A 13,211-nucleotide genomic window follows, 5' to 3' on the forward strand; every position below is an offset into this window, starting at 1 on the left:
GTGTCAGGCGCTTGGCAGCGGCCCCGGCTCCTTCCCCCGGCACGGCTTCTCCTTCCCCTCGCCCCAGCCGGCGGGTGCGTGTGCGGGGGGGAGCCCGGCCTTGCGCCCCCGCGGCCCTCCCCGGCCGGCGGAGGAGCAGCTCCGCTGGCTTTCGGCATGGCGACCCACCCGGCGGTGCTTCGCTGGGCGAAGGTTTCCTGGGTTTCGCTGGAAGGCTGAGGAATGTCTAACGCTAACTGCATCCAGATGTGCCTGCTTGGCAGCCCGCTGACGAGCCTTACCGAGGGGACGCGGGATCAGCGCTATCAAATGGGATGTAAGTAGCTGTTCTGTAATGTTTTATGGGAGCGGGCCGGGGAGCAGCGAGCAGCGGGAATTGCAGGCTGTCCTTACGGCTTCTCCTTTTCCTCCAGCTTCCCTTCTTGCCATGTCGCTCTCGCGGTGCCGCTCCACGCAGCGACCCGCACCGTGACCGCTAACACGCAGCCGAGTCGGCTGCAGGCTCCGACCACGCAGCCTCCGGCCCCGCTCCGGCTACCCTACACTTTCCTTTCCAAAGAACTTGCTTTGCATGTTTTAGGTGATTTTTTACAGAAGAAGCTTCAGGGCTTCTTTAAAGTGCTGCAAGACAGGGTTTCTTCCCGCCCGCGAACATGTTTCAGTGGTGGCACGTTACATTTACAAGCCGTTCCTCGTCAGCAACAGGACATGAATCTTCCCCCCGTACTACACTATTGCACGCCTTCAGCAAAACACGGGAATTTTCAAGCTCTCTCATGTCACAAAGAGAGAAAGAAAGAAAAAAAAAAAAAGTTCAGTTCCAGTGAAACGGCCAGTTACTCATCACGTTTTCAAATGGCTTTCGGGGAGATTCTGATAAACTTTTGCCTTGGGTATCACCTTAAAATTAGTGGGGCGAGTTGGCGCGCGCTCCCCCTCCTCTTGATGTCCGGGTGTAACAACCCCTCCACGCTAACGCAGCGTCGCGGCTGGGCGCGGGGCACAGCAGGCAAAGCATTTGTCAGATCGGAAGAGGGTCCAGGAGACGAACCGGCGGCGAGCACTGCAGCCTGGGCAGAGGAGGGCGGTGGGTTTCATGGGGCCGTTTCTTACCCCTTCACGAGCCTGCAAGGTTGTGTTCTCCTCCTGGGGCAGGAGGTAATTAGTATCTGCAAGAGAGAGGCAGGCTCCTTGCCCTCGGCACTCGGGCTGCGAGCGGAGCTGCCGAGCTCTCCGTAATTCTGAAAATCCAACCACCTACGGGGCAAGCCTGCGCCTGGATTTCGGAAAGCACCTCTCAAGGCTGCTAAGTCCGCGCGAGATAATTGGGCCTTACCTTCTCCTGCCTTGCAGGCAGCCAAACGCTCTCATCCGAGACGTGCTGCTGCGATTCGGAGGAGCTGCGAGTTCTCCCCGTTTTTCGGGGCCAGCCATGGTGTGCCGGACAGCAGGGCAGTCCTGCACTGGCTCTGCCACGATGGCATGTCCTGCCCCTGGCCGGGGAAAACACCCCGCATGGCTAAAATGCGGCAGGGCTTTTTTAGGGATGCCTCGTTATCCCTTTTTTCCTTATGGAAACAACTCCCAGTGCAACTTGCTGTGTCCTTCATTGCCCAGTATGCGAGCAGGGGCTAGGTGGGAAGGAAAACCTTTCGGATACATTTTGCAGCTCACTGTTTTAATTAGAGTACTGTCATCTCGCCACATGTACACAAGCCGCTCACCAGCGGGTCCGCCGGGCGACGGGAGGAGCGGCGCAAGCAGCCAGTCTTCCCCGGAGGCCGTGGGGACGGCGGTGCGGGCGGCCAGGGCCGTCGGGGCTGACACCTTGGCATCCATCGCCGGCTCTGCGGGTTCTCTGCATCAGCAGCCATTCAGGGCTGGCAGCGCCGACAGGAGAGGCTGGAATGAAAGGGGACCAGCCAGCTGGGAGGCTGATGAAACCACGTATTGCAGGGCTGGGGCAAGCAGAGAGAGATAAATAAGGCACCCTGTCTTGTAACAGCATGGATCTCATCCATGCGTTTGCACTGGCCTGAAAAGTGTCACCGACAGGAAAGTTGAAAGGAGTCTTTGGAGTGAGGTCTGCATTTTTATCATAGAATCATGGAATGGTTTTGGTTGGAAGGGACCTTAAAGCCCACCCAGTGCCACCCCCTGCCCTGGCCAGGGACACCTCCCACCACACCACGTTGCTCCAAGCCCCGTCCAGCCTGGCCTTGAACCCCTCCAGGGATGGGGCAGCCACAGCTTCTCTAGGCAACCTGGGCCAGGGGCTCACCACCCTCACAGCAAACAATTTCTTCCCAATATCTCACCTAAATCTCCCCTCTTTCAGTTTAAAACCATTTCCCCTCGTCCCATGGCTCCCCTCCCTGCTCCAGAGTCCCTCCCCAGCTCTCCTGGAGCCCCTTTAGGGCCTGGCAGGGGTTGGAAGGTCTCCCTGGAGCCTTCTCTTCTCCAGGCTGAACCCCCCCAGCTCTCTCAGCCTGTCCTCCCAGCAGAGGGGCTCCAGCCCTCCCAGCATCTCCGGGGCCTCCTCTGGCCCCGCTCCAACAGCTCCGTGTCCTTCTGCTGTTGGTGCCCCAGCGCTGGAGGCAGCACTGCAGGGGGGTCTCACAGAGCAGAGCAGAGGGGCAGTTGAGTTTCAACCAACAGAGCTTTTGCCTCCATGTGCTGCAACGCAAGTGGTGGCAGTGGTGACACTGTGCGAGTGACACTGCACGGGGCCGTGCGCTGCTGCAACTGCGGCACTGCGTGGCTGAGCACCACGAGCCTCTGCCCCTTTGCACGGTGCTCGTTTGGCTCTGGCTCACGATCCCGACTCCTGGGAAAGCTTTCGTGAAGACATTCAGCTAATTAAATCCTACGGCCTATTCTCAGTTTGTTTACAGACTTCAAAACTTCTAAGCGGCTGAACGCAATGGGCTCTTTTCTGGTAAGGCAGCTTAGCGATTGTTTTGGTTACTTCATTTTTCTAGGGCTTTGCAGTAACCAGCGTGTCGAAGGGCGCCTCTTGTGTTTCGGCCTGCCCTGTCTGCTAGTCAGGAAGATCAAATCGTTCAGCATCGCTCTGTAATGCCATAGCTCCAAACGCGAGCTCCTCACAAACACCCTGTAGTGCAGGGAGAAGTTGGCCGGCACCAAAGCCACTCAAAGCACCGGCGTGGATGAGGTTATTGACTTTGCCTGGAGGGAGGGGAAAAAACCCCCAGAAAACAAACAAACAAACCAACCCAAAAAAGGAAACCACGCAGGAATAAAACCCATTACATGACACCCAAACACAGAAACGCAAGAGGGCTTCTTCCCCTGCTCTAACGTACAGAGGTATTTTTCCCCTTTAAACATTTCAAAAACAGCTCAAAACTGTTAAACCCGAGTTGTTTTGTGCAAGTTTTTGCACATGGAGCGGAATAAACGCAGTGCTGGAAGCTGCCATATTTCCCTGTGGGCACCCCAAAGAGCCCAGACGCTCACACGCTGCAAAATAAGGTTTTTGCCTGCAGGAGACCCAAACTGAGAGAACGCCGCCGAGATTTTGAAACCTTTGCCTTAGCGCTTCACTTCAGGTTTCTGTACAAGGGCAAGAGAAGGATGGCAGCCCAGTGTGGCTCAAAGAGAGCGGAAGAAGTAACCCTCCTGTGAAACAGAGCGCTCCTCGCGTTCGCGTGTCCAGCGGCGCGTTGAAATTCAACTGGTGGGGACGCAGGAGTCAAACACTCTCTCGGGGGCTCGGGAGGACGGCACCAAGCAAGAGCTGGTAGGAAAACGTAGTCACCAGAGCTTCAGACGGTGCAGACTTCTTGCTGTCAGCATCCTGGGCTGGTGGGATGAAGCTAAGCCACACGCGTCTCTGTTTTCCAGAGTCTCAGCTGCAGGATGGGCCTAGGGTTTGCTATTACTGTTCTTGGTGGGTTCTTGAATGGTAGGAGGAGGTGGCAGAGGAACAGCAGCACAAGGTGAAGAGGGGCCTGGGAGCTTGACTTGTTCTTGTTGAGTGAACCAGGATGGAAAAAAGGATGGAAAAACTGCTGGAAATGAGGCGGGAGAGGGACACGTGTGCAGATCTCCCTTATGGCAAGCCAGGGCCCGGGGCTCAGCTTCCAGCGCTGGGTGTTACAGGCTGACTTTGTTCTCGTGAAATACATTCAACCCACGTGAAATGACAACAATTATCCAAAAACCTCAAGCATTGCTTCAAAGGGGCTTTGACCAACCTGGTCTGGTGGGAAGTGTCCCTGCTCAGGGCAGGGGGCGTTGAAACTGGATGATCTTTAAGGTCCCTTCCAACCCAAACCATTCTGTGATTCTATAAAGCACCCCCACCACCCAGAATATTCCAAGTTCCCCTGGGTATTGCAAAAAAATTCCTTGAACCCACCAGTGCTGGATCTCCAACACTTTCTTTACCTCATTTTACAGCGAAGCAAATAAGACTTCTCCATCAGCAACCACAGCCCCGTGTATTGCATGGCCCACACGACGTACGCAGCCCCTCCACTGCACAACCCAAACCTACCAGTGCCCGCTCCGGCTTCAGGAGCTGGCAGGGAGCCGAAAACGCTTGGCAGGTGGCAGGGCAGCAAGCTGATCTGGGGACAACCCGCAGCTGTGCTCGGTGGGGACGGGTGGTCCCGTGAGGCGGGCTGGGACAAGCGTGCAGCAGAGCTCGCCGCTGTGCGTTGTACCTTCTTGCTCAGCGTACCACGTTTTCAGCTTCCCTGGCTATCGCCGCTGCTTTTCCCGAGGCTGGGCAGGTTGAATAACCACTCTTCAAGGCACAACGCAACACACCAGAATCACCAAGGCTTCTTGACTGAACTGAGGGACAGGATCCAGAAGCTTTTTCCCGCCTGGGCCCATGTGAGCAGAAGTGCCAAGTGATGGAAATGTGACGGCTGCTGCAAAAGAAGGAGATTTCCAGGATTAGTTCAAGGCTTCGTGTCATTCAACTGGGAACGAAGGACTAGCAACTTTTTTTTTTTTTTTTAATTTAAAATCATCATTTAACTGCTTTTATTGCAGCACTCCTTGGCCATGTTTCAGAGTCCTCCTCTCAAATAAATGAAAACCAGGCGGAGGACTGGGCCCTCTGCCCGAGCGTGCAACAGCACGGGTCAGATTCCTGCCTGGACGCTCACCAGCACACGCCATACCCAGCTCTGGCCACTTCCAACTTTCAGGCATTTTGTTGCCTCTTGGAACACACAGGCTGTGGCCCCCTTGGTCCTTCCAGCATGTTCCCTATGTATGTGCTCTCCATGTTTCCACCTCATGGATATGAGACCTTTCAGCCTCTGCCTACAGCCCAGCTCAGCCCTCCCACCCGCCTCATCCCACTGCTGGGGCAAACTGCACCGTCCCCTTCCCAGCCCTCACCGCGAGAAGGACACGGAGCTGTTGGAATGGGGCCAGAGGAGGCCCTGGAGATGCTGGGAGGGCTGGAGCCCCTCTGCTGGGAGGACAGGCTGAGAGAGCTGGGGGGGTTCAGCCTGGAGAAGAGAAGGCTCCGGGGAGACCTTCCAGCCCCTGCCAGTCCCTGAAGGGGCTCCAGGAAAGCTGGGGAGGGACTCTGGATCAGGGAGGGGAGCCATGGGACGAGGGGGAAGGGGTTTAAACTGGAAGAGGGAAGATTTAAGTGAGATCTGAGGCAGAAATTGTTTGCTGTGAGGGTGGTGAGCCCCTGGCCCAGGTTGCCCAGAGAAGCGGTGGCTGCCCCATCCCTGGAGGGGTTCAAGGCCAGGCTGGACGGGGCTTGGAGCAACGTGGTGTGGTGGGAGGTGTCCCTGCCCAGGGCAGGGGGTGGCACTGGGTGGGCTTTAAGGTCCCTTCCAACCCAGACCATTCTATGATTCACACCCGCTGGAGCTGGACTACAGATCCCATCCTCAGGCAGCTGATACAAAGAGGGACAACTGCCTATTTCTCCAAGCTTGGAGGACATGGGAGGCATCCCCGGCAGCAAAGCCCCCATTCCCTGAGGCACCGAGTGATGCAGCGGTTTGATAACCCCGGCTCTGTTTCACAAGTTGGATGGAGATCCCCCACGGCGGCATATGGAGAAGAGGCGCATCTGCCTTGGATGGGGACACGCAGCGAGAGGCTGTGCCGAGAAACGCTCTGCTGTGCTCTCATCTCTTTTGTTTGGCATCAAATATTTTCTGACCAATTTAATAGCCCTGTAATTTTTTTTTTTTTTTTTTTTTTTTTGTCCTCCTGGTGTTGAGGTGGATGAATAATCTTTTTGGCTTTAGGACATAATGGAGCGTCTGCCAGAATCATCAGTCCCGCTGAATTCAGGACAGGATAGCTTTTCCCACACTGACATCCATGGGTAGAGCTTCCACCTGTGTAACAGTCGAGGGTATTTCCTGCAAAAGAAGGAAATATTCAACAAAGACTGGAAAATCCATATAATTCAATCAGGGATTCACTTCAAGGACTGGCAACTTCTTTTGAAAACTAGATGTCTATATTCAGCACTGAACTGTTTTATTTCAGCATGAAAACCGCTATTTCGGATTCTTTTCTTTCAATAAATGAAAACACAGAAGAAAATCTGGGCTATTGGCCCAGGCTTGTAACAATTCAGGGTTTTTCTTGGCTTTTTCAAGGGCACTTATTGCCAGATTCTGAGATGCTGGGTAAATCTTTAAGTCATGGAAATTACGAGTTTCATGACACATACATTTTATTCCAAACCCTCTCCGATGAAATTAAACACAGGAAAGAGCCAGGACTTTCATCCAGCTCCTTAATTACCATCTGGAGCCTGGCAGCTGAAATAAGATCAAACTTTTGCATAGAAAAGGGAAAAAAAAATAAAAATTATTACAGTGAGGCAAGTGATGAGACTTTACAAAGAGCTTGAGTGGAGAGAAAACATCCCAACGCTATCAGGATTCACCCCACCAGGAGCCCACGTGCACCTCAATAAAGCTTCTCCCATCGCAACAGAAGGAGTGAAAATGCCTCAGTTTTAGTTCTTGTGAGCTTTTTGAGACAAGGTCCCTATTTTAGGTATTTTAGGTAGCAACCATCACTGCTTGCGATGGGCAGAAGAGGGACAGACCCTTTCTCCTTCGGTGGTGTATCCTGGGTGTAGTGGGACCATCCCTTCATACCCCTGGAGCTTCTGGAAGATTATTGAAGGCAACGTGAGGGAAAGCCTGCTGGGAACCACGTCTCAACAGATAAAGGATGGTTTAGCAGAAAACGGGAAGACAGCAGGGTTGCTGCAGAGCACTGCAATCCGGACGCGCCAAGGGTAGCTCGCACACGACGGACGTAAAACGCGGAGTAACATCCTACATGCGTTAGCAGGGAGTGCTTCACCAGGCTGAAAATAGTTATGAGCCAAGTCACGCGGCAGAAAGAACGTCAACAGAAAACAGCTTCTGATTATTATCAGCATTTTAACACCAATTTATAAGAGATCAGAGAAAACTCTACAATCCTGCTGCTAATATCAAAGCTACGCCGGTTAAAACATCTGCCTAGCCGAGAAGTGAAAGGTACAGTAAAAAAAAAAAAGCCAAGAAATGGAGAAAACCCCAGAAACCTCTCTTAGAGGCCAGAAAACAGCAAGAAAGGCAGCCTGAGAAAAAAATCTTGGTCATCGGGACAAGGAGGAAGTGATTTTGAAGCCCCTGGGAACACAAAGAGCCTTACAGCAAGGCACAGATAAGCCATTTGCTAAAATAAAGATTTCAGTAATACTGGAGCCAAAGCAGGAGGAGGTCAGTAAATATTTTGGAGCTGCACTTGGGAAAAAGATAGCTGATACCATATGGTGATGAAATACTCTCCGTTTCAGCAGTAACTTGGAGATGCAGTTAACCAGTAATGAAACAGCAGACTATTTAGAAATTGTGAGGCCCGAGCAATGTGCCTCAAGAATTTTAAAGGGGCCGACCAAGAAATCAATTGATTTATTAATTTTGCTTTCTCATAGGTCTTGAAACATTGCCTAGATCCCACAGGGTCTGGAGGCAACGCTGTGCCACTATTTTTGTACTTTGTAATTACAGACTCATCGGTCTAATTTTGAGCTTCAAAAAGAGAACGTTATGGCCAACACAAAATTGATGGTTTGTGAACAATTAGCAGGTGATACAATCCATGACAGCGAAAGAAGGTTTGCTAGAATTGAATGTCACCAGGCTAAACAGGGTCCTGTTTTAGGTGATAATCATGCCAAATAACAATATTCTTACCAAGCACTTTGCCGCCCCATTAGATGTTTGAGGCAGTTTGAGGTGGCTGCAGGGCTCGACTGGAGGCTGAGCAGCCATCTGTGTGCTCCATTGGCTAGGAATACTGAAAAACGGTGAGCTGCAGGAATAAATTGTGTAGGAAATGGCAAACCCTGGCTCCTCCACCCTTTTCGGTGCTCAGTAAGGAGGGCTCCTTAAGCGAAGGCAGGATGCTGTTCAACCAGGCAGCTTTGGGTCAAGAAGCGTTTGGAGAAGACGATGTTGGCTAATTCAAGACATAGACGACTGCATTAAATACAGCAATACAGCAGAGGCAAGATGGAGCTGTAAACTGCATATGAACATAAAAGATTATCAGTGGGTTATTTAAGAATAATTATGAGCACTCGTGGGAAAATTTTGGGGTAGAGCTAAACTTTCAGGAACGTGCTCCCTGCTAACGACTGTAGGGAGCACGACTGGCGCCTGCCTTCCCCGGGAGCCTGCAGCGGCTGCCGGGTCCCCTCCCTTCCCTGCTGTGGGAAACGGTGGTGATGAGAGGAGCTGCCTTTGCCGCAGCTACAGACCCTTGACCAGCTCTCTCCCTGAACCCCAGTTACACGCGGCTTTCTGCCTTCCTACTACTCTTGCATTTTATTCTTATTATTTTTCTTGCAGTTGAAGAACTGATCGAATGAGACAGAAGATCTCCGGGAAAAGCGTAAGTGAGAATCAAACCTTGTATGTCAAAAGGCAGCTTCATCTCTCACGCTTTGAATAAAACACTCCTAACACCAGGCTCTGCCTTGCTTCTGCGTACTGGGATTTATTTGCCCACCTCTTGCTTCCCAGTTAGGGCGAGCTGGCAGAGGCAAAACACCCATGCCCCTCCTAACCTTATTAATGGAAGTTATTTACAATGGCTTAATATTTTATGAAGATTACTGGCAGCAAAAAGGCCCTATGTGCATTCAAGCGTGTGCTGAATGTATTCGTTTTGAAGGCACAAATCACAACTGGTTTAGGAGAGCTGGTTCCGGGTGCAGGGAAACACCAGCCACACGCTGCAGATTCTGCCCTCCAACAGCCAGCTCTGAGCTTCCCTGTTGCGACTCAAAAAGAGTAAAAGCAGCAAGAAACAGTTACCAAGTTAGGAAAAAAAAATAATTAAAAAACTCTAATGATTTACGGAAGAACGGCATTGTTCATTTTCCACCTTGTTTTACCCCAAGGCAGGGAAATCTCTGAAATGGTAAAACGTGTTTGGCAGAGGGGGATGTGGGCGGGAGGGCTGATTCCACGTTGTGTTTCGGGAGTGGTTTTCAGGACGATGGATGAATTCTTGGTGACTTAACGAACCAAGTCACAGAGCCGGAACACTCGGATCAGCATTAGGTTTGCAACCCATGTGCCTTTTGGCCAGTTCCTTAACACATCTTGGTGTTTTTATGAGTAAAATGCACTTTGCTGCTAGTTTTTTAAATGGTGTTTCAGTTAGTCTTGCCTGCATGCTTCAAAGCTGCCGAATCCTCATTGCTGACGCACCGTCTGTTTGTTTACAGATGGACATTGGTGCCAGGCTGCTCAAACACAGCTTTTAACGGTCCCAGAAACACGGCAGAGACAATGAGAGTTCGTCTCAAAGGGGATGCGATCTGTACCCTCTTCCTGCTGGTAGCACTCTGCTCTTTACTCTACTCCCAGCTGGAGCATTTAGTCCCGGTAGGAAACAAGGAGCCGGCACAGAAGAAGCCGGCAGTAACACCAAAAACATTCTCCGCCCCCAGAGCACCTCGGAGACCGATGCCAGCAGAGGCAACGGTCCCCAGGCCCCAAGCAACTCCTAGCGTTAGGCGAACGGAAGCGGCCAACAACAGGGTCCAAACTACAACTCGACCTCCATTGACCGATTCTGCCTTCAACTTCAAGCGCTATCTCCTAAACAAGGATAACAGGAACTTCAATCTCCTCATTAACCAGCCCAAGAAATGCAGGAAAACCCCTGGAGGTCCCTTTCTGCTCATTGCCATCAAATCGGTAGTTGAAGACTTCGACAGACGTGAGATTGTGCGGAAAACATGGGGCAGGGAGGGTTTGGTGAACGGGGAGCAGATCCAGAGAGTGTTCCTCTTGGGAACACCAAAGAATAGGACAGTGCTGGCAACATGGGAGACTCTGGTCAATCAGGAGAGCCAGGCATACCGGGACATTTTACTCTGGGACTTCATGGACACTTTCTTCAATCTGACCCTGAAGGAGATCCACTTCCTCAACTGGGCTGCTGAATTCTGCCACAACGTGAAGTTCATTTTTAAAGGTGACGCCGATGTTTTTGTCAATGTCGAGAACATTGTTGACTTCCTTGAGAGACACGACCCCACTGAGGACCTCTTTGTTGGGGACATCATCTACAATGCCCGCCCTATCCGTGTCCAGAAGAGCAAATACTATATCCCAGAGACCATGTACGGACTAAGCATCTATCCAGCCTACGCAGGAGGAGGAGGGTTTTTGCTGTCCAGCCGCACCATGAAGAAACTCTCCAGGGCTTGCAGAGAGGTGGAACTCTTCCCCATCGACGATGTCTTTTTGGGCATGTGCTTACAGAGAATCAACCTCAAACCCATTTTGCATGAAGGATTCAAGACCTTTGGCATCGTCAAGCCTTCTGCTGCCCCACACCTACAGACATTTGACCCCTGTTTTTACAAAGATCTCATGGTAGTTCACAGTCTGAAAGTTGCTGAGATCTGGCTAATGTGGAACCTGCTCCACAGCCCACGTCTTTCCTGTACTCAGAAGAAGCAAGTGAAGAAGCCTTTCCAATGGAAAATGAAAGCTCAAATAACACCACAAGCATCACCTCTCAGATAATGCAGGCAGACGGCAGCAGAAACACATAGAAAACCATCTGAGAAAGGGAACCCTGAACTGTTGCAACCAGATGAATCGACTTTAGAAGTAGAGTATTTTAGGACACCTTATTTACAATGTTAAGAGAAGATGACGAACTATTGCAGGAATTTGCCAAAATTCCACATTTGCACACACATACCGTGTAGGTCCTTCTCCATTAACAAGTCCAAATAATCATAACAGTATCTTTAATTTATTATTATTTATTAGAATTATAGTAGTGCTTAGTGGGCCAATGTGTAAAAGCACATTGCAAACGCAATCTTTGGAGACTGTTCAGCATGGTTAGAAACATGAGAAATGAAAGAAGATAGAGGGTAAGAGACAATGCCAAGGAGCCCCCAGGATCGTTATCAACTTGGTACCTTGACTCAGACTCATTGAGAAATGAGCAAACTACAGTAACTAGTGTAAAGGAAATCAAAGACACCTTAGCGCACGCTCAACTCGTATCACCACTGCCTGGTTGGCTTTCTGTAGGCCTCCTAAGAAGAAGAGGAAAACTAACAGCTATTGAAATGGGGTCCCATACGTCGCAGATAAGGTGGACTACAAGAACACAAACTGGAGGCTGAGGCTGGTGCGGCTGGTTGAGCAGAGGACCGGTAAGTAGATAACTGGCAAGAGGCTGACTTCTGAAGGGCCTTTAAAGAAAGGACAGGAAGAACTTTGAGTTGATCCCCCCGAGTCTTGATTTTCTATTATTCATAGCAACACCTCGGTTCAAATATCTGCTCCATTGACACACTCAGGACTCAGGGGACCAGTTTTTGGCACTTCCATGAGCTCAGGCTCTCTACGCTATGCTGAGCGGCACTCAGTGAAAACTCAGAGTCATTCAACTGCATCTGATCTCTCTCATCCTCTAACCCAGATCTTCAGAAGGTTTGCATCTGGAGAGATCCTTTGGCCTTCACTTGTGAGGGTAAAACCACACAGAGCTGCTGCTTGCGTCACATTTGGGAGCTTCTTCAAACCAAAGGAATACTTGTCAACGGATTGGACTGGTTTCTATAGGCCTTGGTGCTCTTGCCTGGCATATACTCAACGGCAAAGAGCAGCCAAGACTTTTCACATTGCTGCGGGTGCCATGTAAAGGGAGAAAGGAGCCTTCAGACAAAAGGCCTTCAGAATAAAAGGCCATTCTAAATTTATTGCAAGAAAGCAAAAACACAAAGCAATCTTTCTGCTGGACTTTCCAAGTTTCAGTCAGCCTGTAACTTCTTGAGTATTTTAAGCATCGGACAAGAACACTGGATTGCTTAGTTTTTCAAAGAATAGTCAATACTTTGAAGCATTTTGTTTTTTCTGGCAGCAGAGTACAAGAATATCCTTTTATTTGACATCAAACAGGAAATGAGTTCCTCTAAATCAGGGTTAAAAAGCTATAAAATTCATGGGGCAAAAAGCTTGAATTCACCTCTGATACCATGTTTGTTAATTCTTCTGCAATTTTTTGCCCCCTCAACAAAACTCCTATCCATCAGAGAAGGCCTGATGCCATCCCTCTTCAGGAGGGCACATACACACGGCTTCAAAGGAAACTACAATCAGTCATAAACGTCCCCGAAGTTGGACATTTGACTTAAACTCTGTTTAAGTTTCCCTTAAACAGAGCCTGCAGCACAGCTGCATTTCATACCTGGGTATAACCTTCTTCCCACCCAGCAACGGTCCGGGCTCAGTACTCGTACTAACGATCCACAACATGGAGGAAAACAAGCTGGTAATAGCTATTGGTAGGCTAGTAACAAGAGTCTTACATGCTATCCTCATTGTAACAGTTTAAGCCTTACAATAATGTATTTCCAAGGAAAGGTCAGCTCTATAGAACCCAAGAGACCACACGTTGATTTGGGGTATTTTGAGGATGCAATCCTGAAACACAAAGTGCTCACATGAGCTCTACACAGAGCTCCCTAGGGGGTGGAAATAAGCAGCGCCTTGCTGGTGGGAGAAAGGCAATCACGCCCCCGTCTGCTGCCACGTGTGATACTTATGTATTTATGGGCTCATACAGAAATGTATTACCTGTGATTAGTTTACAGTTTGGGAAATTATTTATAGCATCATTAAAAGACAGCATGCTGACGTGCC

General features: G+C 50.3%; 1 protein-coding gene across 1 annotated transcript; it reads left to right on the top strand.

Moving 5' to 3' along the window:
- B3GNT9 (UDP-GlcNAc:betaGal beta-1,3-N-acetylglucosaminyltransferase 9) lies at positions 1-13,211 on the top strand. The gene is made up of 3 exons (XM_074583228.1): positions 1-316; positions 8,877-8,919; positions 9,761-13,211. Exon 3 carries the CDS (start codon positions 9,825-9,827, stop codon positions 11,070-11,072), a length of 1,248 nt encoding a protein of 415 aa, XP_074439329.1. The 5' UTR covers positions 1-316; positions 8,877-8,919; positions 9,761-9,824; the 3' UTR covers positions 11,073-13,211.

The sequence above is a fragment of the Larus michahellis genome, chromosome 4 (genome assembly GCF_964199755.1).
Source record: "Larus michahellis chromosome 4, bLarMic1.1, whole genome shotgun sequence".
In the NCBI taxonomy this organism is placed as follows: domain Eukaryota; kingdom Metazoa; phylum Chordata; class Aves; order Charadriiformes; family Laridae; genus Larus; species Larus michahellis.